Source organism: Apis florea, unplaced genomic scaffold (genome assembly GCF_048593485.1).
Source record: "Apis florea isolate Af1SG1 unplaced genomic scaffold, ASM4859348v1 contig_3325_pilon, whole genome shotgun sequence".
In the NCBI taxonomy this organism is placed as follows: domain Eukaryota; kingdom Metazoa; phylum Arthropoda; class Insecta; order Hymenoptera; family Apidae; genus Apis; species Apis florea.
Window position 1 is genome coordinate 1,006,419 of NW_028256738.1, and position 25,793 is coordinate 1,032,211.

General features: G+C 35.8%; 2 protein-coding genes across 12 annotated transcripts; one reads left to right on the forward strand and one right to left on the reverse strand.

Moving 5' to 3' along the window:
• Positions 1-4: 4 nt before the first annotated feature.
• On the reverse strand, positions 5-25,793 carry Ndae1 (Na[+]-driven anion exchanger 1). Of its 10 annotated transcripts, XM_086911605.1 has the most exons (24): positions 22,501-22,878; positions 17,957-18,087; positions 17,364-17,498; positions 15,885-15,950; positions 14,390-14,528; positions 14,084-14,303; positions 13,841-13,964; positions 13,246-13,419; positions 12,858-12,920; positions 11,860-11,955; positions 11,035-11,138; positions 10,787-10,972; positions 10,128-10,334; positions 9,655-10,067; positions 9,421-9,586; positions 8,886-9,044; positions 8,607-8,756; positions 8,265-8,540; positions 7,788-8,177; positions 7,607-7,714; positions 7,334-7,468; positions 5,271-5,449; positions 5,062-5,185; positions 5-4,347 (listed from the first exon to the last, which is right to left on the reverse strand). In XM_086911605.1, the coding sequence occupies exons 1-24, from the start codon at positions 22,530-22,532 to the stop codon at positions 4,270-4,272; spliced, it is 3,855 nt and encodes a 1,284-aa protein (XP_086767731.1). In that variant the 5' UTR covers positions 22,533-22,878; the 3' UTR covers positions 5-4,269. The 10 variants fall into 10 exon arrangements, 8 of the variants coding, with proteins under 8 accessions (XP_086767731.1, XP_086767727.1, XP_086767725.1 ...); XM_086911601.1 differs by lacking the exons at positions 11,860-11,955; positions 12,858-12,920; positions 15,885-15,950; positions 22,501-22,878 and adding exons at positions 24,489-24,720; positions 25,682-25,793; XM_086911599.1 differs by lacking the exons at positions 13,246-13,419; positions 15,885-15,950 and having other exon boundaries at positions 22,501-22,877.
• LOC105736038 (uncharacterized) lies at positions 95-2,166 on the forward strand. 2 transcript variants are annotated; one of them, XM_012489182.3, is made up of 4 exons: positions 95-1,078; positions 1,161-1,229; positions 1,300-1,389; positions 1,476-2,166. In XM_012489182.3, the coding sequence occupies exons 1-4, from the start codon at positions 95-97 to the stop codon at positions 1,569-1,571; spliced, it is 1,239 nt and encodes a 412-aa protein (XP_012344636.3). In that variant the 3' UTR covers positions 1,572-2,166. The 2 variants fall into 2 exon arrangements, 1 of the variants encoding a protein (XP_012344636.3); XR_015293167.1 differs by having other exon boundaries at positions 95-1,389.

Below are 25,793 nucleotides of genomic sequence, written 5' to 3' on the forward strand. Positions count from 1 at the left end.
AGTATATTGTCCATAAATTTCTTCTATATTTAAATATAAGTGAGAATATATATTTTTAAGTAGTACATACATAATTTTTTTTCGGACATAAAAAATGATAGATAAATCATATTGGTCTCGAAATATGTATCGTTTAAGTTTGCTATTTTTTTTTTTCTTCAAATTTGCCGGTCTTGCCACGTTTTCTTTAAATAATCAGGCAAATTTAAACAAGAACTCGGAAAATATTATGTTTTTTATCAGTTCTAAATTGGGAATATTTTACAATTTGTTTGGCAGCTGTCTAATAATCCTATTGGGTTTGTACTCAATACAAGCAACAATATATTTAAAATTTGTTCACAAAACAGATGTAACATGTATCATAGAAATTTTCCAAATAATATTAGGCAGTTTTGTTATAATCTCAACTTTATTATTTTATTGTATATTTGAATCGGTTATCGTAAAAATTGGAAATTATTTAATTAATATTGAGAATGTGTTGCGTCGCTTGCAACAACCATTAAATCGAAGACATATTTTTAATATTTTATTTCTCATCTGTTTATTTATATTAATCTTATTTATCACTCTCTTGATTACTGAAATCAAACTTTTCAATTCTGAACCAGTAATAAAATTAATGGGAGATTTTATACCTTTGGTCTTTGTAGGTTTGCTTTTCATTCAATATTTTTTCGTGCTTAATTTAATATATGTAATTTTTGTAAAATTAAATTGCATTATACAAAGCTTTTGTCGAAGTAGATGCGATGATATAAATTTAAAAATTTTGAATCAGACTCAATGTGTGTTCATGAGTTATTCAAGAATTCATCTTTTTATTCAAATTCGAAACATTTACGATCATCTTTGCGATATTTGCAGAGAAGTTTCAGATTTTTATTCTTTTTCCATTCTCACAGCACTCTCTTTTATTTTTTTGGTAATATTATACAACCTTTATTATCTTTTTTTACTTTTTAACGATGAGGAAACAAATTTTTTACTTATTACAAATACCATAATTTGGATAATATTGCCGTTGTCTCTTCTTGCTTTGTTAACTTCGAAGGTAACCAAAGTGATAAACGAGGTAGGGAGATTTGATTTTTTTTTTTTTTTTTTTTTTTTTTTGGAAAATAATTATTCTAAAAACTTAACGCATTTTTTTGCAGACCGAAAAAACTGGATATATTATACATGCATTGTTAAATTGTACGATCGATCGAGAAACGAAAATAGAGGTAAAATGATATTTACAAATTCGATCGTCTTAACGATTTCGTTGTTTATAATATCATATACATCTTCTAGCTCGAACAGTTTTCACTTCAATTGCTACATCAAAAAGTGAAGTTTACAGCGAATGGATACTTCACATTAGATAACATTCTTTTTCATTCGGTGAGCGAAAACTGGCCAATTAATATAAATTTTGTTTCAATGTAACGAGCATACATTGCTTATTATTTGATATTTCTTGTCTTTAGATGATTAATACAGTAACCACGTATATGGTGATTTTGGTTCAATTTAAAGAGGAAGATTCGAAAATACACTTTAATTTCTGCAATAACACGCAATGATTATCGTAAAAAACACAGTTATCTTACAAATTGAATATTGTTTGGATTTTTGATACTTGGAAACAAGATGAGAAGAGAGGATACATAGGAAATTTATTTGGGACATGTATAAGAATTCATTTCTCCGTTTTATCCAAAAACGTTTATCCAAAAACGTTAATATATTTTATAAATATAAAAACATTAAATATGTAAAATAAAGATAAATTGAGAGAAATGAATTTTGTATCATAATCAATACTGTATTTTTTTTTTCTTTTTTTTTTTTTTTTATAATCAGAATTTATCAGCAATTCCGTTAAAGAGGACTAATACATCGATTGCATGCATGGCAGCGAATTATATGATTGCAGCTGATTATATACATTGTTGCTCGCAATGAGTTTCCTCGCTTATGTGTGTATGCACATTAATAGTCACAATTATGTGCAATTTGTTTATCCTTTAAAAATCCAAGTACATACTGCTTAGTTATTAACAAAATTATTCATTACACATTTTTATTCATGATGAAAATTAAATGATATCGAGAATAATGAACTGTAGTATATATATACAAAACAAACTGGTAATAAAACCTATATATTTGATACTATACGATATTATGCTTAAATTTATATTTTATATTTCTACGCTTTCATCAACTTCGATCGATCGATCATTATTTTTGAAAAATCTTTGGTATTTCATTGTGATTATGCTGGACTAGATCTTTTAAATAATGCACAATATACACTTATGATATTTTTATAAAAAAGACGCAGTAAACATATTTGCGATTTTTATAAAATATGCAAATTAAATATTACTATATGCAACTAATATATTATCTAGTAGAATACTGTTTCGCGTTTCTTCATCATTTTATTAATTTTTTACATGTATCTTTTAAAGAAGAGTTTCATTTATCTCGCGCATGATATACAAAATGGTGTTTTTTGTATCTTTAAAACAAAAGACGCAAATAATGGTCTTTCTCAATGGAAAATCTAATCACAACCAGTTAATATTTAAGCAGCAATTTAACAAATATATTTCTTAAACATCGTCAGAAAAGTTCGCGTATAGCTCCAATTAATGACTTCTTTCCCATTGCGAGCGTATACAGAACTGCAGATGATTTTCTTTCTTAAATATATATAAACACACGTAACATCAATACGAACGATTGCCTTGTTTCGTACTTTGTTGTAATTATATCAATGGAGATGTTCCAATATATGTTCTACAGAATGAGGCCTATTAATGCCTCTTATCACTCTTAGTCATTTAATTTACGACGTTTTTTCGCGAAATACAAAGAATTCAATCGTTCTTCGTTTATCGACTTATCACGCAATTTTCGAATGTATTTGTAAAGCCTTGGAAATTTAACGTGTATAATAACTTGATAACGTGTCATTTGAAAAATATCGTATTAAATATTCTCTTTTAATCTTCTCACACCAATCGTCTCGTTTCCATCGATCGGGTTGAAAATCGGAGAAGAAAAATGACAACTTATTCGTGCAACGATCGCGCATAAAGTTTTTATTTAAATTTTTAAAAATCGAGATCGTTACACTTACTATGTGAAAGACTGCAGTATGATAAAAATCTCATTGTTCGTTTCCCTTTCTTGAAAAAGAGGACATCCTTCAAGGGACGGCGGCGTTACATATGGAAAAATTCAGTCATGCTAAAATTTTGATAAAAAATATGGAAAATGGTTCTCTAATATTGATTCTTTCCGAATGAATTTTCATATAATTAAATTTCAGTGTAAAAAAGATGTACATTTACTCTATTAAATAATATAAATATTGTCGCTATTGGCCGGTATTAGACGTATTATATCGAAAATTTTCAGAAAATACTTTTTAAGAATTTGCATAAAAATCCAATCGAGTTAAAAAGAAAGTTGTTAATATTGCAATTTTTATTGGTCGAAAATGAATTTTATCAATCTTTCGACTTTTTCTTTTTTTATGAGCGAAGACATGTTTTCGCCAAGCTTCTCTACGAGACATCCCTCGAAGGAAAACGTCGATATATCAAAGGGGTTTTCTTGGCATATTTATCATGGACACGAACTATCTTTAATCCATATAATCGTTAAATTACAAATTACACGTTATTGCACACTGACAAGAATATTTTCATCAATAAATTCAATGATTCAATAAATAACACAATTCACGCATCAAATTATCAATGAATCGAATCTTAAAATCTAAAACATTTTATTTTAAATTTTAATCATGTGCGTTTCTTCGTTTTCTTCTTTTTTTTTTTCTTTTCTTTTTTTTTTATATGAATAAAATATGTTCATGTTAGTTACAATCTAGATATATGTCAGTGGCACTCATTAATTGCACTCGATCAAATTACAAATGCAATGAGATAAGATTAGAGTCTTGCATGCGATTTTGTTCTCTATAAAACAAAAAAAAATTATTTTTCACTTATTTTTATCGCTGTTTAAACTTTCATATAGTATCAAAGTGTATTTCTGTATGCTTCAACTTGGTTATTGTTCTTGTGATAATTTTTTTTTTTTTTTTTGACGATTCACCATAATTGTGTTTGTAACTTGGCTGGACAATAACGCGTACGATAAAAATTAAAACATATTGTGTGTCGATTAATTGGAATCTTCGGGATATTTTAACGATTAAAAACGATCTCGCGAATCGTTCCCAGTGCAGCGTTGTTTTCGTTAAACAGAAGTCTCGGCCGAAGTAGTGCCGTTAATCGTTAACGGGCTGATGCTTTCCTTCGATCGTATCAAGTCTACCTGAAACGACCAAACCAAATATTTCGCATAATTTGCCGAAACGCATCAAAGACAAGCCAATCGTTTTAAACAAGCATTTAACATACATGAAAATCTTTGAAATTTTCAAAAATTTAGCGGAGCATCGAATACACTGAACCGTGATGGCAAATATTCGTTTAAAAATTGAATTTAAGCATATGTTATTATATCAAAACTATGTCACACGCAGATTACATTATCGCAACAAATAATATTGTTTTTTCATACAAAAGGTCATGCAAATAATGGAATTAATCTACGAAGATGCAAACGATAAAGATCGCAAAGTGCAAGTGAATTGAAATTATCGTCAATATTGCAATATTAACATATGTAGAAAACAGAGATCAAATTCATCGAAATCTTTTCTGCTGCTTCTATTTTGATACTTATTGGCGAATATTGCATGCTGCAAATATTAATTATACAACGTATATAATACAATCGAAAGTGGATCCGAAAATAGATCTTCTTTTCTATCGGAATCGTCATGGCTCCTAAGGAAGAATCTATATCTAAAAGACGACTCCGTTCGAGGGTTCCGTGCAGCCCCCTTTTATACTCTTACTCACACAATATAGCGTACATGGGGGTATGTTGCATGCCGGTGTATTGGTGCTCTTGCTGTGTGACTTGCCATGTGATTTATCGGTTTGGTGATGGTGGTGGTGGCTAGAATTTAGAGTCATTTACGTTTGTCACCTTGATAGAGATCCCACTGTCATCTTCATCCTCTTCGGTCATCGTAGTCAGCCTCGTAGTCTCGTCGACCATCAAAAAGTTATCTTTCTTCGAGTGCTTTTTTTGCTTTCCCGCGCTAAATTCGAATCAATTTAACAATGTCACATTAGGCCACTACGTGAATGGTAACGGAATTACTTCGCTAAATCAGGTACACATACTTGATTAGTTTGACTTGTTTCATTTTCTCGTTGCCTTCATTTACTTGTTGCCAAATTCCTGTCTTATTCACTTCTTCGCTGATATTGATGCTCGCCATTGGGATTTTCATAATGTTGCCGTTCGCCAATGAGATTTGTATATTACCTGATGGGCCATATCCGATGGATTCGTTTTGTTCCTGAGAGACAGATTGTAAATTCAGCTTCAATGCTTAAACCACGTTAATTTAATAAAAGAAAAAAAAAAAAAAAAAAAAAAATCAAGCCATGCATTGAACTCAGCAAATCTCTCTGCACTACCATAGATTTTTATTCCATAGACTTCGAAGAACAGTGGATTTAGGTGTAAAAAAAAAGCGGTTATTTCGGTTAGCATCGTTCGAGCTGGAAGATGAAAAAAAAAAAAAAAAAAAAAGTGAAATTTGCATTCGGCTGAGAACGAGCAGGTGTCGCGTAGATAAATAGCCTTCGTGACTCGTGCCGAATCACCTCAATCATTCTATTATTTTTTTTAATATACTTATTTTATTAATTCATGATATTATAATTACACTACCGATAAAACGAATCGCTGGAAACGATGGTTGAGATCTATGCCATCATTGCCACGATCATAAAAAATATGTAATACACAGTGCACGACATCCGAAGTTCAGCGTAAAGGTGTAATCTTCAGCAGGGATGTAGATACAAATGTTAAAAATGTTTTCGATGCTGAGGAACTATGGACGTGCGCTTATGGTCACGTACCGATGACAGCCGCAGGATTCGACGACCACTGGGTACCTTTATGTCTCTGGTATTCTTTCATTTCCTCATCGATTTCTCTCTTATTCTCCGATTTTCTGAGGATTTTTTATCTTTTATATTTTTTTTTTCTCTCTCCCCTTTTCTACCCCTCGAAAATTATATATTTCTCCGTAATTGTGTATTCTTGTGGTGTTCTTGTGGTGTTTAGATCTTGCTTCTTTTAAAAAATATTTCGTGATTGAATGTCTGTTAAAAAAGGAGGAGGTATTTGATCGCTGTAGCAGCGAGAAAAGATTTCTGTTCGATATCGAAGATCCATCCGATTCTAATGTATAATCTACGTGTATCTTACACGTGTCGAAGGAGTTTGGTGATTACATGCAAACAAAGTGTATGTTATTTTGTATATTGTGTGCTGCACAATGTGTTGGTAAATACTAAAGGAAGAGTTGGGATTACAGATAGATTTGTGTGTGTTCTTAAACAACGATGTATTTTTTCATATGTTAAGGTAGGCAATGTGTTCGATGATACATTAAGCCGATACATCATGTGTGTCAAAAGATAATCGAAACATTGACTTCGTTATATTGTATTATGTCGTAAAATGATTTTTCAGAAACTTAATATAAAAAAAAAAAAGAAAAAAAGAAAAAATTTATTCCTGTTTTTTTTAATAAAAAACTTACGTCAATAATGGTCATATTATGATTAATTTCATGATGAATTTTTCGATGATATAAATATCTTTGATAAATATACTTTCATCTATAATCGGTATAATTTAACTACAATAACAAATTTATCTAAGTTTTAAAATAACTGTATCCAAAATGATATCATTCGAACGATGGCTATTACATGTAATTAATACTGGTCGGACCGAGTATTTTGACACGCGCAATTATGTATGTGCGACGAGATAACTATTTTAGTTGTAAACCAAAATCTTATGAAACCATCGGAATACATATCTATCTTTTTCATTAATTTTTGTGCAGGCCATCCTCGTCATTCAGGCACATTTAATGGCAAATTATTATTGCTTCGATCGGAAAGACATTAACGAGAACAGCGAAAAGACGACGTATGGCGAGGAATACTGTTTCGCTAGAACACGCGTAGCAAAATTTTTAGGCCATTTTCATACGATCAATCGTTAAAATATCGCGTTCTTCTCCGTGTTTCCGACAAAATGTGGGCTCGTCGCAGACAGTTACCGTGACCACGGGGCAAATATTAGCCACGCGATCACTTTTTGTGTGCTATTTACGACCAATGATGATATTTAGTATTCGTCTCACGGTGCTAACCTCGCCGCTCTCCAGTTGACGAAGATCTTCGGCATGTTTTTTGCTTGGTTCCGGCATTATATCGTCCAGGATCTTCAACTCCCGTTGTGTGAACATCAAATCTAAGGACTTGCGTATTCCAATCATCACCATCAGCTGCGTGAAATATCATTCGAGTAAGAAAAAATAATAAATAATAATAAATAATACAATATTCCTATAAGATAATAAAATACTCAATCAATATATATTAAATATCGTTCTTGATTTATCATCGTTTGATAAATATCTAACCATCAAAGGGAAGAGAATGGAAGTACTGCTGAAAGATTTGATGATCCACAAACATGCTAAACAAGTCAATTGTATCGTTGTAAATAGATGTACGCGTTTCAACGGTACCTGGAACATTTAGATCGTGAAACATTCGGATCGCACGAACAATATTTTACCCATATATTTTAATTTATCTCACCTGTCGAAGGAACATATAATCAGGTTGGTATTTAACCGGCATCAACATAATTAAAATTCTGTCGAAAAATTGAAGTCCTTTCAATGAAGCGACTCCCATATAAAGGAAAACGCCAAATAATACCGGCATAGGTATGTGTCTCAACATTGGAGTGAGTAGGACCGAACAACCGATCATCAAAAAGATTAGAATATGCGTTACTCGTTGCTCGCGAACACCAAGAAACTGTGGTTTTTCTCCTGGTGCGGCGCATTCCGATTCCAATTTCAACGAGTTCACATGATTAATCGAAAGCACCGTTGCAGCTACGAACCAGGGTAATCCCATTACCGAACAGATTTCTATCAGAATCGCGAGAATGAACAGATCCAAATGATAGCCGCATCCTTTCTATAAATAACGAACAACACAATTTATGAATAATTTTTTAGTAATACTTTGAGCATTTTAGAATCAAAAAATAATACATAATCTTGCCTTTAATTTGTTCTCTTTCCTATTTACTATCACGGCTGTGATTTGTTGATCCATAAAAATCAATATAGTACCTAATAGAGCTGGCAGACTTGCAACAATAGCGCTCCACCATGGATTACTTTGAAAAGGCCAGATTATCCATCCTCGATCGGCCAACGTTGGCTTGAATTCCGTTGGTACCTCGAGTTTCGGCGTCGGGATATTCGCGAAATGATCGAGAGTACTCATCGAAAAAATTGCTATGATCACCGCAAAATCACTAACGACTTGTCTGACCTATATGATACAACGCGAAGATTAAAAAAATCGATCGTAATTGGTTTTATTACGCGACATCTATACCTTTGATGGAAAGAAGAGAGCGTTTTTGAAGTCTTTGAGCTCAACGGATAACAAAAATGTGCCCATGAATAGTATAATTGACATGAGGAACACATCAGGTATATAGTGCGGTAGGTTGCAACCATCACCCACTAGCGTACCGTTGTAATTCTGAAAGAAAAACAGATTCATCAGTGGATATAACACTGCGCCGAGTCAGACACGGTCTTGAAATCAAGCTGCCGTTGCAAAGTTTGTAATTTCGGCTAACGAGTAGTTCAATGTCGCCGTTCAATTAACCTGGCACGTTTTTTGATCGAGCGCCGTCCAATTAACGTTGTCGTAGCTAGACGGTAGACTGCCATTCGGCGGCCTACACCAACACTCGTAATCGAACGGATCGTTTGTATGGGTATTAATAGGATATTTCTTGCCGATGGACAATACGTTTTCAATTGCCTGAAACATGGAAATTCTTAGTTGATTATAAATATCCTCTCTAAATCCTCGATTAAAAAGCTGATGAATCGAAATTAAAGCTTAAGAGAGTATTCTATTTTCGCGACCACTTTCTCATCAAGATCGAGGCCAATCGAAGTTTCGAGTTATTCAAGTTTTTGAAGCCCGCGCGAGAAGCGCTTCGATTAGACGCGTATACCTTGCAATTCGTGACCCAAATGCAGGCGATTTCGCTGATGATGCGATTCGCGAAGCACATACAGTTATATCCCATCCAATTAAGTCGTATCGCGTTAGAAGGACACGGTTGCGCAATTAAGATCCACCAAGGTAACAAAATTGCAAAGTAGTTGAGATATAAGAATCGATTACTTGCTTTGTAGATGAAGATAAACGCGATCAGGGTGGCGAAGTTTTCCTCTGTGAAACGTGTGATGTAGCACACGAAAGCACTAGCGTCGATCGCTACGAGAATTACCAAAATTAGGGTTATCCATGAGCCGATCCAAAAACGGAACGACATGTAGTTCCAATCCGATTTCCTATGAGCATATCGATACAATTTCGTTACGCCAACGAAAAACGCCTTATATCGAAAGAACTTACTTACTTGCAGAACTCATAGACTATCGTCTCGAAGACTAAAACGGGACCGGTTGAGCCGAGGATGGTTAAAGGTTGTCCAGAAAAGAATCCATATCCGATACCGCAAACGAAACCAGAAACTAACGACTCCATGGCGGCCATATTTTTTCCCGTAGCCTCGCCCAGTAAACCGCCAAATGTGATTATAGGCGAGAGACAGGCAAAGTATAGGAAGATAAAAGAGGCTACACATTGAAGAGCCAACGCGTCTTTGAAGTCAGAGAAGTAAAACGGCGCTTTCCTCTTGATATCGTTTATCAAACCACCGAAAAGCCTACCAGACCTCGAGAGTCCGGATTCTTCCCTCAATTTCTGTTCATCAGCTTCTTCGTCCAATTCTTCTTTCGGTTTTTCTTCTTTTGGTCGTTTTCTTATATCCTAAGCGAATTCATTATTAAAATGAATTCTTAAATGTTAGATTGTTCTTTCTCTACGTACCTGCGAAGGAATGGCAGCTGGCGGTTCTATTCTGATTGCAGGATCCCATTCTCCTGGTGGTAGAACCGTGACCGCATCTAAAAACTCGTCAATTCCGGCGAGAAGATGATTTCTGTTCTTCGCCTTGTAAGCCACATCGTGGAAGACCTCGTCAGACATCAAAGTAGCCATTGCACGACCAATCTCGTGGAAACCTGTGAGCCCTCCCTGAAAATGCATCGAATCATTATTATTCCATCTATTGGATTCGACTAGATTAATTTATTTACCTCGTGTTTCGCTATGATCGATAAGCGAAAGATAAAACAATTACCAAAACACGAAAACACGACAAACGATTGGAATGAATTGGAAAATAGAGACAATCTCAAATGACAGTTCTCGTTCAAATTAGGTAGAAATTGTTTTGTTGTATCGGACCCTCGAGATCGAGAATAGTTCGGGCAATCAGCGTGCACAATTACTTCGTTAAAACGTTAATTACTCGAAAGGAGCTTTTCATCGAGTTACCCGAGAATCTACATTTCTACCCGATAGATGTACACGATTGCTGTACTTTCAATGCTTCATCGTACAATTCCGATATCCGAATTCGTATCGATTTATTCTCAGACACGAATTACGTTTCCTTTCTGAAAAAAATCTTAAACAAATCTTACCGTTGGTCCAAGCAGAACAAATATGAATCTCGTTGGCACAGGAACTTCCGTCAAATCGCCCATTATTCCAGCTTGGCTCAATCGAATGAAAGCCGATAAAGTTTTATCTAAAAAATCGACCTCTCCTACGAGAATATTGCTCGCCTCGGCTCCTGCTGGTATCTTCCGCATAAAATGCGTGTTACCCTGAGGAGCGAATAAAGAATTATTTGACAGTGCGAATCGTTCGATCATTAAAGATTACGAACCTTGTGATTCGCGTCTCCATTTTCCAAGGCGGACGAACTGTGATTTCGGCTAATTGACACACTACTCGGACTTCGATCCATTCCATTGGAGCCTGGTTCTTGGCCTGAAAGAGATCTAGCTTACCGCCTACTGCGTCTTTTCAAGGTAAAATTATAAACGAGAAGGCGCGTAGGCATCATAATAATCGAGGGCTACATATTTTTCCGTTTCCTCTCAATTATCATTTCTATCCAAGACCATTAAAAGTTGGATAGCGACTCACATTCGATATGTCGAAAGCGTTTCCCAGTTGCAGGAATCCAATATCAAAGATTTTCCACAATTTCTCTTATTGGCGACATTCGTCGGGATTGCTAGATTGCTTTTACTCCCTGTTTTTTTTTTTTTTCAACACGAACGTTAATTTTCAATTCAAAGATATTCTGTGCACGAACAATTTTTTCTATTAAATGTCAAGACCACGTTGCACAACCCTTTCGAACGGTAACCAATACGGTAAAACTTTTCCGATAGATTGACCACGCAGCACTCGAGGACAGAGTTGATTTTGTTTCCCGTGTTTTCACTTGCTCTCGATAATCGTTTGTCGATATAAGGATGTTATTTTGAGCGATGGTACCAGTACTCTCATAATTTGAATCGTTGGATTCCGACAACTCACGACACTATTCGTCACACAGATTTTTAGGAATACGAAATATATATGTCGCATATATAGTATAGATATGCTACAGAAAATCTACAAGGTAACGAGAGATGGTTATTTATCCGATGTGTTAAAGAGTTAAAAGAAAATTGCAAGCACATTAAAGCAAGGAGATTACCAGGTATAGCAAGGAAACGGCTACCCGGATTCAACGCTGGCCCACTGCCGTGACTTGTTGCGCCGGCGATCGCCGGAGCGGAATTCGATTCCTCCACTAAAAATGAGCATGAAACATACACCAGGATCGTCCTTTATTTACAGAGGAAGGACCCAAGGAGGAAGAGGAAAATCCCATTTCGTCGATGCATTACGTATCGCGAACAGTTGCATTCCGAAACACTCGCTCGAAATCACAACTCGTTCGCGATAATTCGTACTTGTAGTAGTTTTTTTTTTTTTTTTTTTTTTTTTTTTTTTTTTAAGTAATCAAAATCGCGAAGAAATGAGAGGAAAATTAGTTGGAACTCTGAAAAGATAGATATTAGTCGATTAAAAAAGTGTGACAGTAGTACTAAGTATGATATCGAGTTAAAAGTATACATTAAGTCATATCGTGCATATTATACAATTAGAACGTAAGATCATGCCTCGTGATTAGTTGAATTGTAAAGGTTTCACCTACGCGTTCCCGCGATCGTGCACTTCCTCTGAATCGTTTCTACTTTAACGATCAGGAGAGACCATGTATCGCTCGTAGTGGTATTCCCGCGAATCCGTTGCTGCGTTACGATTGCAGTAGTAATAACTGATATTCGTCAGGCAATAGCGTTCTTTCTGAATCGGTTTCACGATCCCGACCGATAACAAATCCACTCTGTGCAGCAATACTTAACTACTGTAAACATCGAAAATTCCACAGAGGAAGGAAAACGAAAATAGAGGAATAAAACGACGTAAACGTCGATAAAGAAATGTTTATCGGGAAATATTATGTCATTACATTTCATAATATATACAAAAGAGTGGAAAAGAGATAGAAAAATACAAACTAAATGGAGAGAAATACGAAGTATAATAATAATAATAGTAGTAATAATACAAGAGAACGAAAAACATTGATTTTATACTCTATATCAATTAAAATTTATAAGAACAATAACCACCTGACAGTCTAACCTTTTAGTTGACACATCGCGAACCATGTTGTGAATCCGACCACGTGGGGAATGCCGAATTCGTCTGATTGAAAAATAAGAAACAGATGTCAATATCTTTATATCACGATCGAAACAAATTAAAAAGGATGGATTTATATCCGTTTCAATCATTTTCTTTTATACCGTGTTAATCAAATAATTTGCACGAATTTTGGCGTTTGCACGTTTATACAATATACAAATCGTCCGTGGGATAAAAATTGGTATTGATTAAAAATAGGTTAAAACTAATTGTCGATACATGAGGATTGAACACAGTTGGATAATGAGAAGGATCATTAGAAAGCTGCGAAAGCACCGTAACCCAAGGCGATCTAGGCTGCTTAACAGTCTAGCCTATGTTATACCTGGAACCAGAAGATACGGTCCTTTCAAATCTTTCGTTTCTTTCGAAAGTAGAGCTGTGTTTGGATTTGGACAACTGCTGCTGCGAGCGACGGAGGGCGCGTAGGCGTCCCTACCGCGACGCTCCTGTAAATCTGACGTCAACAACGCATGCAAACCACACGTACAGTCGTAATCTGAAAATGTCGAGTACGTTTTGCATGCGTTTAATGCGAATTGACCTTGGAAAATGTGAAATGGCATCGGATACTTCAGATATCAAGGTCACATACCGTAGATATACGTCCGATTTTTGTTCAACTTTGGCATATTAATGAATAAAAATAATAAAGTGGTTAAATATTTGGAATGGATGTTGGAATTTACAGAAAAACAAGATAAATAAATAAATAGATAAAATACGAAAAAAAAAAAAAAAAATACTCAAATGAATCGAAAAGGATCGCATTTTTAATTTCTAAAAGATTTCTAAAAAATCGCACATGTAACGATTAAATTATTAATATTCATGTTTAATAAAAATAATTATTAATATATTTAATAAAATAGTAATTAATCAAATTAAACTCGATTAAAAGTTGATGATAGCAAACTTACTCTTCGAAGAGGAATGATTTCGGCCTATTTCGGCCAATGATCTGATAATAGGTAGCCTAGACATGTTGTTATCTTTACGTCTCTCGTGTTGATGCCGATGCCTCACCAGAAGAGCTTCCCTGACCTGCTCTCCAAATACTTTTCTCGTTAGAATTTGCACTTAAATATATTATAAGAGATATAGAAAGACGACTCATTATCTATGAGTTATCTACTCCACGAGTAGAGTCTCTTTTCTCGTACCTTTTCCCTCGACTCGGCAGGCAACGAGCCTTTATTGATCATATTATCGAGAACCAAATCAGCAATCTGTTCAAGACTGTTCGCTTCCATGTCCAACATCACAGTTCCATTTAACAGCAAACTCCTCAGTTCGAAGAGGGCGTGTAGCGAGAGAGTCGCTACGTGTGGTTTGCTCCATCTATTTCCACCCTCCTCGACGTCTTCCTCAAATTTGATCCACCTATGGGTTAAGATGAATATATTTATCCCGGGAAAAACAAATTTTGTCGTTATCTAGAATAGAATTTAACAAGGGAATAAGATTACCTGGCTGTTTCCTTCCATTCCATCTCGTCGCCATCCTTGACGAGCTCCTCCATCTCGGAGAAGAGAGGATGGGATTCGTGTGCATCGTCGCCAACTTCTTCGCCCAGGATAAATTGCACCCTCTGGGCTGGGGGTGTAACTGTAATTTTAGATATTGCTTCGTGAATCGCGAATTCCTTTATTGCATGAAGGAAAAAACGAACGAAACATAGATAAGATTTCGCGCGTACATGTAGTACAACTACTTGTTTGATTTAAAATTGCTTGAAATGACGTTGAGTGATCTCCAAATATCTTGGAGAATAATCTGTAGAACAATTTCGAACATCGAAATGATTTTGAGATGATTTTGAATCAATCTTGAAATGATCTTCATACGACTTTGGGATGACCTTGAGATGACTCTGAACGACTTTTGAATGATATTAATATGATAAAAAGATTTCGAGATGACCATTACACATGACATGGTATGATTTTTTTACGATTGTCAAATGATCCTTGGTGTATATTTTATAAATGTATTTTTTGTCAATGCAACGAGACGTTCTCTGTCAGCTAAAAGCGCATTGTCTCCAGTAACAACAATAAAAATATGTTGTGCATATTGTTAAATAATTGGGAAGAAACGTAAAACATACAATTCACGGGAGATTGAAACGTTCGCACTTTTAAAAATGCGAATCATTTAATTAAAGAGTGAGTCTTTGAAAAAACTTTGAAAAAATAGGACAATATTAGATAGATCGAGCAGTGCAGAATGATCAACGCAAACTTTTGCGTGCACAATGACGCATGACACATGCATACGTCTAAGAAAAGTGTTGGAAATGAAAAATACATGAAAACCAGATGTACATAAAGAAAATATACATTTTCTTTATCGTTCCTTTCGATAATTACAAGCTGTTCAGTAATCACGGTATGAATCATAAATGAAATCGCGTGTCGATATCGAAAAATATTTAATGAGACCATTCGTATTTCATTCGATTTAAATTGTTACGAAATATTTTCCGTGAAAAAAATATCGCAAGACTATATCTGCATTAATAAAAGATAATATGCATTAATCACATCGCACCAACTATTGTAACGCTCTTTATATAACAGTAATAAACAAATTAATGATACATGAGTCACACAAGTTATACACAGAGCGATTTGATCTGATAAATATTAATCTTGTTCGGGATACATCACGCTATAACGTGAGATATTAATTACGAATCTAATCGAACTTAAATACCATCCCGCCAAATTGCCGAAGCGATTGCAACAACCTTGACGAGATATCCTTGAATGGTAATTCGTTTATGTAGTTTTTTTTTTAAATCAATGGCTCATCGCCGATAGTGCATTTAAATGATTAAGTAAGCAGTAAAATTTTGACGTGATATTTTTTCAGCTATCTTGATATTCACGTACGAATGATCTCTTCGTAAATGTGTCCGTGTAAATAGTACATAAAATTTTGTTGCGTGTTTGAGCTTACGTATCATCTCGCCGTCGGGATCGCAGATACTAGATAGTCGACTCCTTCGAGTCATCAGCAATTGTCCTGAAACGTCAACGATACAACAAACATTGACGCTAATGCAATTTCGATTCTCATAATTACTCTCTTCATAATTTGATATTTCACGATGATTCGACACAAGCGTCGTTTTTATTTTTATTTCACCACGATCATCTCCTCAAATTTATAGTCTGGAGCTAGATTTTTAATATTTATTCGAAATATTGCGACGTAAATTAAATTAACGAACGAAATTAAAAATCTCGATCGCAACACATTTTTCCGAACACCAAAGTGAATAGAGATTAAAAGCAACTATCGTATCGTAAATATTAAATCGTAGATAGCTGACTTTTATTAAAGTCAAACAATGAAACACATGCAAATAAAATTTTCTGAACGAAATATTAATCGAAAAGCTTTTTCCGACCCGAATTTATGACATATCATGTCAATCCAAAAACAGAATAAATAAACGCTTTCTACCATTCGTTCGCAAAGGAATACAAAAGGATGGCTGCACGATATCTCTCGAAGGAAGGGCTGAGACGGCCTTTGTCTCGATATCGGTCACTCTCTTGCATCCCGTGTGCCAAAGATAGGGTGAACAGCCGGAGAAGTCGTGACAAGTGGTTGGCTGGTTGCCACATACCGTTCAATAATGCCGCAAAGTGCAACATACCATGGAACGTTTACACGCGCACTCTACGGTAGCTACTTGAACGACACGGCCACCGCTAATGGGAATGAATCAACGGTGGGAATAGTTTTCAAAGTGATACGGTTCGTTTGAGAGTGCGCCTTCGTCATCCAACAGTATCGCTTTACCGTCATCCTTGTCGTTTCATTTTTTATCTCTAACAATACTTTCGCGAAAGCGCGCGGATAGGAGTCTCCTCTCGCTATTCCGCGATCTTTAATTTGAAGCGGTGCGGCGTGGCAAACTTTTAGCGGTCGGAACATCTCTATTTACGTCGATCGGACGAAATAGCCGAGAAGTTGGTGAGAATTTCCAGCTCTCCGTGTCTCGAGTTGGAGAGGCTTTCTTCCGTCGTTCTCACGAGAGCGATTAACTGAGTTCGGTGTAAAAGCGCCGAGAACTACTTTAACCTCGAAAACTCGTGACCTATAAGAGACATTTGTCTCTCGTTTCTATTCGCGTTCGTGGTTTTATCGATTATTCGGCGTGTGTCGTTCCTCCCTTAGCCAAAGAGAAACAACGAGAAATCGGCCGAGACGGGATTAGATTGGTCCTCGCGAGGGTAGCGTATTAATCGAAACGATGGGCGTGTCGCGATAGAATTTTATGGATTGGCCACCAACGTTGAGAAACGAGGGGAGAAAAGTTTTGTAATCTTGTTGCTGGAACACGATCCGTAGACGGAGCGAAGATTGCGGAGCGAGAGTGAAAAGCAAGAGTATATGGAAACAGAAATGCAAACGTCGACAACTTACTGGGCCTATCGTTGTCGACATTATCCTTATCGGCACTGTACGTTTGACGTTGAGAATGATGGTGCTTGTGATGACGACGATGTCTCCTTTCGCCTGGTAGATGCACGCCCACATACACCGTGTGCGCTCTGTGACCTGGAAGCAGATGAAAGAGAACTCGCGTCACACACATATTATCGTCTTTTCTCTATAAGTACATATTTCCCCTATGTCTTTGACATGGACAGATATTTGCTATCCTGCTGCCTCTTTAAATTTCTCTAATGTTTCTTAAATCTTTTACAATAATCGATAGTGATCCAGGCTGTTAATAATCGATTCAATCGTCGGATACAAGATCGCATCAGAACAGGTGACCTCGAGTCCGATGTTCTACGCAGACAAGAATCGCGATATTGGTGAACGAAATAATGATTTTCGAAGCACCAGCAACGCGTTTTATGAGCAAACAACGAAGCCAGATCTGTGTGTAGCTGACCTACGCATGAACAAGTATTATCGGGCTGATTAAAGCGTAAGGATGCGAAAGGAGATTTCGATCATCGACCAAGAGTTTTTATCGGTGAGAAAGAAATCGAAAGAAATTTAGATACCTTCGTAGTCTTTCTCGGTGAAAGGTTGATGAGTGATCCGAACACCGGGATCTTTCGGAGCTTCGTCGTCACCTGTCCCACCTGCGTGGGCCGCGCCACCTCCACCTCCGATACCCGGCTGCATCCACGGTCTAAAAAATAAATCCAACGCACACGTCAAATAAATATGATTAAAATAACAAGAAATTTTGATAAAATCGTTCCAACAAAAGTTTGAAATCGATCATCCGTCCCAATAATCGTATCCCTCCGCGAGAATTGAAACGATATTACCTTGGATCCGCCGCAGTTGCACCAAGATAATTGCAATATTCAAAAATGACTGGTTATCGAAGCGGTATCCGCGTGAACACGATAGCAACTCGTCAGCTTCGCTAACAGCTCTCGAATATACGCGACTCTACGCGAAAGTGACCGATAACGTGTAAATCGTTCCCCCGAATTCTTGCCTTTCAGCGGCGTTTATGAAGGAAAAACGCGCGTGGGATTGTGGAATATGTGCGGAGACGGTGCTCGCGATTACCGGCGATGCACACGCGATTTTATAATAATTAAACTTCCTCGACGGGAAGTACTTTATTTGCAGCACGAGCATGCACGTTCTCTTATTTCCCTCTTCTCGCTTACTTTCCAATCAATTTTTACACGTTATATCCTAAACGAAATTTATTGATTATTTCGAACAGAAGAACTTACAACGAACCACTTTTGAACGATCCCTCACGACGATCCATATCTTTTTCCGTACGAATTTAATTGTTCACGTAGACTCGAATCGCGATAATAGATTAAAACAATGCCTCACGTTTTATTCGCGAAACAATAGGAGTTGCGTGCGGATCGACTTTGATTCTTTCGATACTTCCAATTCGACTCGCGTCATCTTCATCGCGAGATAAGCGGGGATAAGGTGAAAACGCGCGACATCCGGTCGCTTAAAGAGACGCTTGTTTTCGAATCGATACCACTTATGAGTAAACAGAGAAGTTGCACATTGTAGATGCACCATGAAAATCTAACAAGTGAACGAAAATTACCGAGGAGAGTCACGCGATTACGCGTAATCAGTTGGCACGTGCGATCCTAGACACGGAGGTCGATTACTAAACCGAAGCAGTTTCGTTGGGCATGTGTCGCACATGTATCTCGCATAATAAAGCATCGTAAAAAGCGCGGCTCTTTTGGAACGATACGATTCTTTCGACTACGCAGATCCACCATGTTGTGCGAAGGATAATAATGATACCAAAGATGTTTAAAAACTCGACGAGAAGACGCGAATTTACGAGGGAATCGTGAACATTTTACGCTTTACGAAGAGCTTAACAGCATGACTCTACGCGACTTACGATCCTTTTTTACGAATTTTTGAAAACTTAATTTCGTTTTAAACTTTCTTTCATCTTCTTCGTTAATATAGTTTTCCAACTTTTCCGCAATATGCTGTTTGTGTATGTGTTAGGATAAATTACTTTATAACCTACAATTTACACTTTACGATTTAATACCGTCATAAAAATAACGAGGAAATTAATTCGTAACGCAATGAATGATTTAAAAGGCTATTGAAAAAAGCTGTATATACAAAGATGTATGTTACAATAGCTAACTATTAACGTGAGAAAGTATAAAGTTCATTATCGAGAGAATTATGTGTACAAGGATAATTATTATTTCATATTTACCATAATGTATTTTGCGTGTGTATCGCTATTGTTTTCTCCTTTCGATAATTAAATCATATTTTTGAACGAAAAGTCAGAGGAAAATGAATTAAAATTCTCGTTTAATTCTTATTATATTGAGATTCTTCTTTCTCCAAATTATCTCCAAAACTAAAAATAGAGAGTATTGAAGAAAAATCTTTTATTTCCCAAAATCTTAACTTTTATAATAAAATCAATATTTAAATAAATATAAATAAAAGTTTATTTTCTAAATCTCTTATATCTTCCTTTTTTATCACAAAAAAGTGATAAAACTTTCCTAGTTATCTTATAATATTTAATCGTCTAAATCCACAAGACTGCAAGATAATAATGAAATTGCAACACATTCAATGATCACATAGAACCATGACATTTTTCTCAACATGTATACGATACACATTATCGCGACAATTAGAATATATATATATATATTACATAGCAAATCATTTATAAGATAAACATCGTAAATGATAATCTTCAACAGGTTTCTCAGCCCATTTGAATTTCTCCATAGCTCGTGAAAGTATATATGGAAGTTTTCGAGGCTGATTGTCAGAATGTCAAGATCGTGACAAACGTTAAACGGTCAGCCGAGGATTAGCAGCTGTCAAGTGGATAATTACCACGCTATGATTATCTGCGTTCTACCTATGTGTACATGTAATATATGTAGTTTTACATAATAGACGGTCCCTCGTACGCAGTTACGATAAAGGGAGAGTGGGATAATAAATGAGGGGAGCAAACGATAATTGTTTAATTGTTGGAGGTCAACCTGGTACCTACCGATATAAAAGAAGATTAAAAATATCCACGAATACGAAGGAATTCGATTTCTCGGATTCGTTTCGACGCTTCTAATGGATATCTAATGGATTAAAATTCTTCGAGAGTTTCACCGAAGGACAAATGTCAAACGATCGATGCACACGATGAATTCGAGACATTCTTGAATAAAATCGCGTCGCGATACACGTTGCTGAAAGCGCACGAAATTTTCAACGATCGACTGTCAACGGGAAGATTCGTCAGACCAATGAGTGCATTAACGAGCCACAACAACGTCAAATGAAAAAGTCCTTGTGATATGATATTTTTTTGTGATTCGAGTAACGAGCATTGTCTGCAACAAAGTTGTACCACTCGTTCTGGATACTTATAATTGAAACGTAAAAATGTAACGATCGAAATAATAGTTCATTAACGTTCTTTATTACGATCTCGAGGCTCGAAATAAATTTCAAATATGTATTCATCGCGGAGCTTGGGACAATCCTTATTGTGTACCAGTTACTTTAAATTAAAAATAGATTTGAGATTAAAGTTGTTCATCATTGATAAGAATTAAAAAATTGATAAAGAATAGGAAAGATCGATCTTTTTGAATGTATTTGCGAACGTCTCAGAGAGAATCATTATTGAAACATCCGATAATGCGGATCAAGAGTCTGCTATGCGCCATTCGATTTATAGCATGCGGGAGAGATCGTAATCGAATTTGGATTTTTGCCAATTTCTTGACACCATCTCTTGAATTCCAACCGATTTCTAAATTCAAACACTTATCAGAGTATAATTTCTTCGTTGGAACCATTTATTTCCGAATAATTGGTCAACTAGATTGTTGGAACGACATTGTTCCGGAAAAACAACGATGCGTTTTTGAATTTATTTCCTTTACGCGAAGAAAATTTCGCAATGTAGTATGTTATAAACATTATTTGCGAGAATATCGATGGTATGAAATTAGCTACGATTTTAAACTTTGTTTAAAATTGAGAGGAAAATTATGAATAGATATAACGAAAACGAAGAGACGTGCAAGATATTCGATTTCACGAAATATACTTTATTGGGAATCAATTTCTTTGCTATAATGCTATGAAATCGAATGATTTATCATTGATAATTTGTTATTTTAAAATCTTCATATTTCGCGCTGTTGCGTACGTAAATTTCGTCTGTTTTTTCGCCCAGTATTTGTTTTATCTTTTTTTATCGATATACTTTCCGGCGTGAAATCACATAAAACGCGTCATTTTTCACAAATGATCTCTCCTCTTTTATTTACCAGACGAAGTTTTATTCAACGAATTTTCAATAATATCGTTTCTAAGTAAAAAGACAAAACGGATAATTTTATAATTTGGTATTCATTCAAAGTCCAGTGATGATAGACCGATGTGTGTACCACATAAGTCGAATGAATTGAAGGATAGACTACACAATAATGCTGATAAAAGATAATATAACATTATCTTTTAATATTTTTTTTAAATTTCAGTAATTCTTATTAAACAAACATATTAATCCAATGAAAATTTTAGGCCACGTATGATCCAGACGGAATGAAATAAATAAAAAATATTAAAATGGAAACTAAAATGGAATCTTATTGACTTATATATTAATAACGAAGATAAAATGCAAACTGTATACAAAACGTGTTTAATATTTAAACACTACGATAAGAAAAAATCAAACTTCGACAAGCGATAATAAATATTGCATTAAATAAAAATATATCTACAATATAGACTCTATGACGTCTCTTTTTTTCGAAGAATCAAGAAATTACTCTTAATTAACAAAAGAAACGTTCCCTTATCTCGCCCGGCTAAATTACCTTTCCATTTTTCCATTTTTAAAAAAGTAAAAACACATAAACGAGAAGATAAGACATATCAATCGTTTTCATTATATCGTTGGCGCAATAAGTCGGGAAGAAAGACACGAGCCGCGAAACGATGCTCAAAATCATTGAAAATTTGCATCCTACTTCACTCCACGCGTCTCGAATCCTTTGTAGATCGAATCAAGGATAAATCTCGTTACCTCGAGTCGTACGGATCGCACTTGGAATTCATGTCCGCCGATTCTTACGTCCGATCTTCGAGCAAAGAAGAGTAAGTGTAACACGGTTACGATCGAACGACGACCGTTCGGTTAAAGAGTTGGAAGTCGGTCGGTCAAAACGACGATTCTCATGGCCAAGTGTTAGAATAGCAAAGTAAATAAAGACGTAGGTGTAGGCGTGAATGCACACGCTGATAGGCTGATTCGCTGACACGTTGGTAGACACAATCGAGGTCCGCACCGGTTGATCGCACTCGCGCCCAATACACTCTTACACTCGTTACGTTGGTTACACACGCACCATTAACGTACGTCTAAGCAGTACGATGATCACCGATCGACTGTTTACCACCGGCTGACACTGGTGTCTCATTTGTGTCATAAAGGCTTTCCATCTATAATCGGAGCGGCAGTCGAGGAACGCTAGCAGGCCGGTAATCGCGCGTTTCCCTAGTAATGATCGGTCGTTCGTTTTACATAGCTACTGATAAGTCGACTCAAGATAATGATTACGTATTTTGATCCCGTGCTCCTCGAATGTGACTCACTTCGTATCACGATTCATAGATTTTCACTAAATTTACGCAAATGACCTGGCAACCGACCTTATGCGAGCGCGATAATCGATTTATCAATTTTTCGAATTTCCAGATCTTTGAACGAAACGATTTTTGTCCCCTTCGTGAAAGAGAAATTTCCCCTCTTTTCCATAGTCTATTGGCTACCAGATCAATAACCGATATTCCCTGAGAAGAAAATCGAGCATGTAAGCATTGCCACGCGTGTCGAGTAAATAGACGCAAGCAATTCTCGTATAATCCGTAAACGCTTACGCTGAGAAATTGATAACGCGTTTTCTATTTGTTCGCTCTTTACGGTTCTTCGTTAACTACTCTTTAAACGAACAATTTTTATTCGCTTACTTTTTTCATTATAATCTGAAGAAGCCTGTTTTCGAGTTACTTTACTCGTTCCTTCGTTGAACATTTTCGTAAACGAACAATCATAAATCGGATTGTTATGTATTGCAATTCGTAACCATTGAAAAATTACTGATTTGAGAACCATGATCTACCGGATATTAAAGAATCTAGATATAACAGATGAAAACTATTCGAAAGGTGACACCAATTAGCGTCAAGAGTCGAGATATGGATGATTATCGTAAAAAAATTTGATTAAGGTGAGAAAGTTGCAATTGAAGCGTCCCAAGAAACGTGTACGAGCTGCCGGCCTTTTACTCATTATCGAGATAATGACGATGAGCTGATAATCATCGATAAAAATAACACGGTTTGCAAGCAGATAGCTCGCGGAAAAACACAAGACAATTATAATGGGTGCGCCTTGAAAAAATTAAATTGTTGAAAATCCAAACGCTGCCAACTAGTTTGAATATTTTTATATATAATTATAGCGGATAACTACGATAACACAGGTTTACTTTCAATCCAAACAATAAAGGGATTTCGCTTTATCGTCGCATTAAGTCCTTCTTGAGTAACGTATCATAGTCTGTCTTTTTAGTGCTAATCAGTGCGACTGAATCTTTAACAAACGACGTTATGTCAAGTTGAAACGATGCTTGCCCGCTTTGTCCGTTTTTATCGTTCGATTAGATCCATTGTTTAACGACCGATTCAAGAAGAAGAATGTTAATAGCGTTTAAGTGGAATATAATAATAGATAAAGACTCGGAAATTCGATAAAAAGATTTTATAGAATGGTTACCGGAACTATTCCATTTATTATTTGTTCGATTTCAACGACAAGGAGGAGCTCTTGAACGTTGTATGTCTCGTTTCCGAATTTATCGATTAAATTCGCTTCGACCGGTCTCGTTAACAATCATTTCACCGATCTGTTCAAATATTTGAAGTTTCGCAAAAATTCTGGAATTTCTTTGATTAATTCGAACACTGATATTGTGACACTAAAAGAAGGAAAGCTCGTGTAGGATTACTCACCTTCTAATTTGCTGAAAGACTTGAACGTCCTTTGATCGCAAGTTGTTTTTTTTTTTTTTTTTTTCTCTCAACACGATCACGTTTTATCAGACAGCCCACATCGTCGCGCGAAATCTCGCACGTTGGCGCACGAATTCGAACAATTTTGCGATTTTGATCGTTCTTTACCGGAAGCACCGATATCCACAATTAAGATGTCATTTTATGTTTTTAACGAAAATACAGATGTGTGCTGCAAACAAAAACGGAACAAGATATAGGACATGTTTGTATCCTAGATAAGGAAACGCGAGTAAGATGTCACGAGTTATTTATCATATGTTGTATGAATAAAAAAAATCAGAAGAAGTTCAACGACGTGTTTTCGAAAAAAGAAATCCGTGAAAAATTTACGCCCCTCCCTATACAATATCTCCATCTTGCTGTTTCAGGATCGAAATACAAAAGCGATCGACTGCCTCGCCCTTTCTTTATCTCTAAATAGCAAAAAAAAAGCGCAATAATTTTCAAACATTGTACTTGCAATAAAAATAAAAAAAAGTTTATCTCTAAGATAAGCGAAATCTATAAAAATCTATCATAATACTTGTTAATTTTTTTAAAGATTAATATCTTCGTTATGAAGTATAGTTACTTAAAAAACGCGTAATTAAATCATCGTTCAAATCAGATGAACAGAGAAAAAGATTTTTTATCGTTTGATCGTTTTTTCATTGAAACATCGTGTGTTAAAATCTTTCCATGCTTTTTGGCATACGAGGAAGTACGATAATTTTTAATCCCTTTTCCATTTCTAAGCATTGTCTCGCTTTTCATCGATTCAACTTTTCATTCAATGATTAAAACGGATAATAAACTGAAGAAGAAGCGATAGAGCGACACTCGCTGAAAAGATAAAGTACAGTGGTAAATCGTTTGGCGAAAGAGTTGGCTGTGACAGGTGTCAGGCCGCGAAACGATTAGGAGAGGCAAGGGTCAAACACCGACAAAGTTTAACGCGTGAGATCTTCGAGTTTCTCTAAGGATCGTAGTTGAATGTCATCATGTTTTCACAGTTAGATGGAGAAAATAGATCGCAATGTTGAGTCGAGATTGAATCGATGATAATTGGAAAATCGAGTGGCTCGAATATACACGATTTATATTGATGGCATAGTCGTTGAACCCCTGGTGTTCTCTGTATTCTAGCTCACTGTATGCAAAGGCTCGAGCGAGGAACGTGCGGCGCGTATACGCGGCGCGAGCATACTGCTACTCGCGAGCGGTGGAGGCAGCTTCACCCTCTTCAGTATTGATCCACGTGGC

What these genes read in the sequence shown, in the direction of transcription:
- LOC105736038 (XM_012489182.3), top strand. Translation starts at nt 95, where the DNA reads ATGATAGATAAATCATATTGGTCTCGAAATATGTATCGTTTAAGTTTG. An exon ending in TAACCAAAGTGATAAACGAG is followed by an intron (nt 1,079 to 1,160) that starts GTAGGGAGATTT and finishes ATTTTTTTGCAG; the next exon opens with ACCGAAAAAACTGGATATAT. An exon ending in ATCGAGAAACGAAAATAGAG is followed by an intron (nt 1,230 to 1,299) that starts GTAAAATGATAT and finishes TACATCTTCTAG; the next exon opens with CTCGAACAGTTTTCACTTCA.
- Ndae1 (XM_086911605.1), bottom strand. Translation starts at nt 22,532, where the DNA reads ATGAATTCCAAGTGCGATCCGTACGACTCGAG. An exon ending in CACCGAGAAAGACTACGAAG is followed by an intron (nt 17,499 to 17,956) that starts GTATCTAAATTT and finishes ATCTGCTTCCAG; the next exon opens with GTCACAGAGCGCACACGGTG. An exon ending in CCGTTTCCTTGCTATACCTG is followed by an intron (nt 11,139 to 11,859) that starts GTAATCTCCTTG and finishes GATCTCTTTCAG; the next exon opens with GCCAAGAACCAGGCTCCAAT.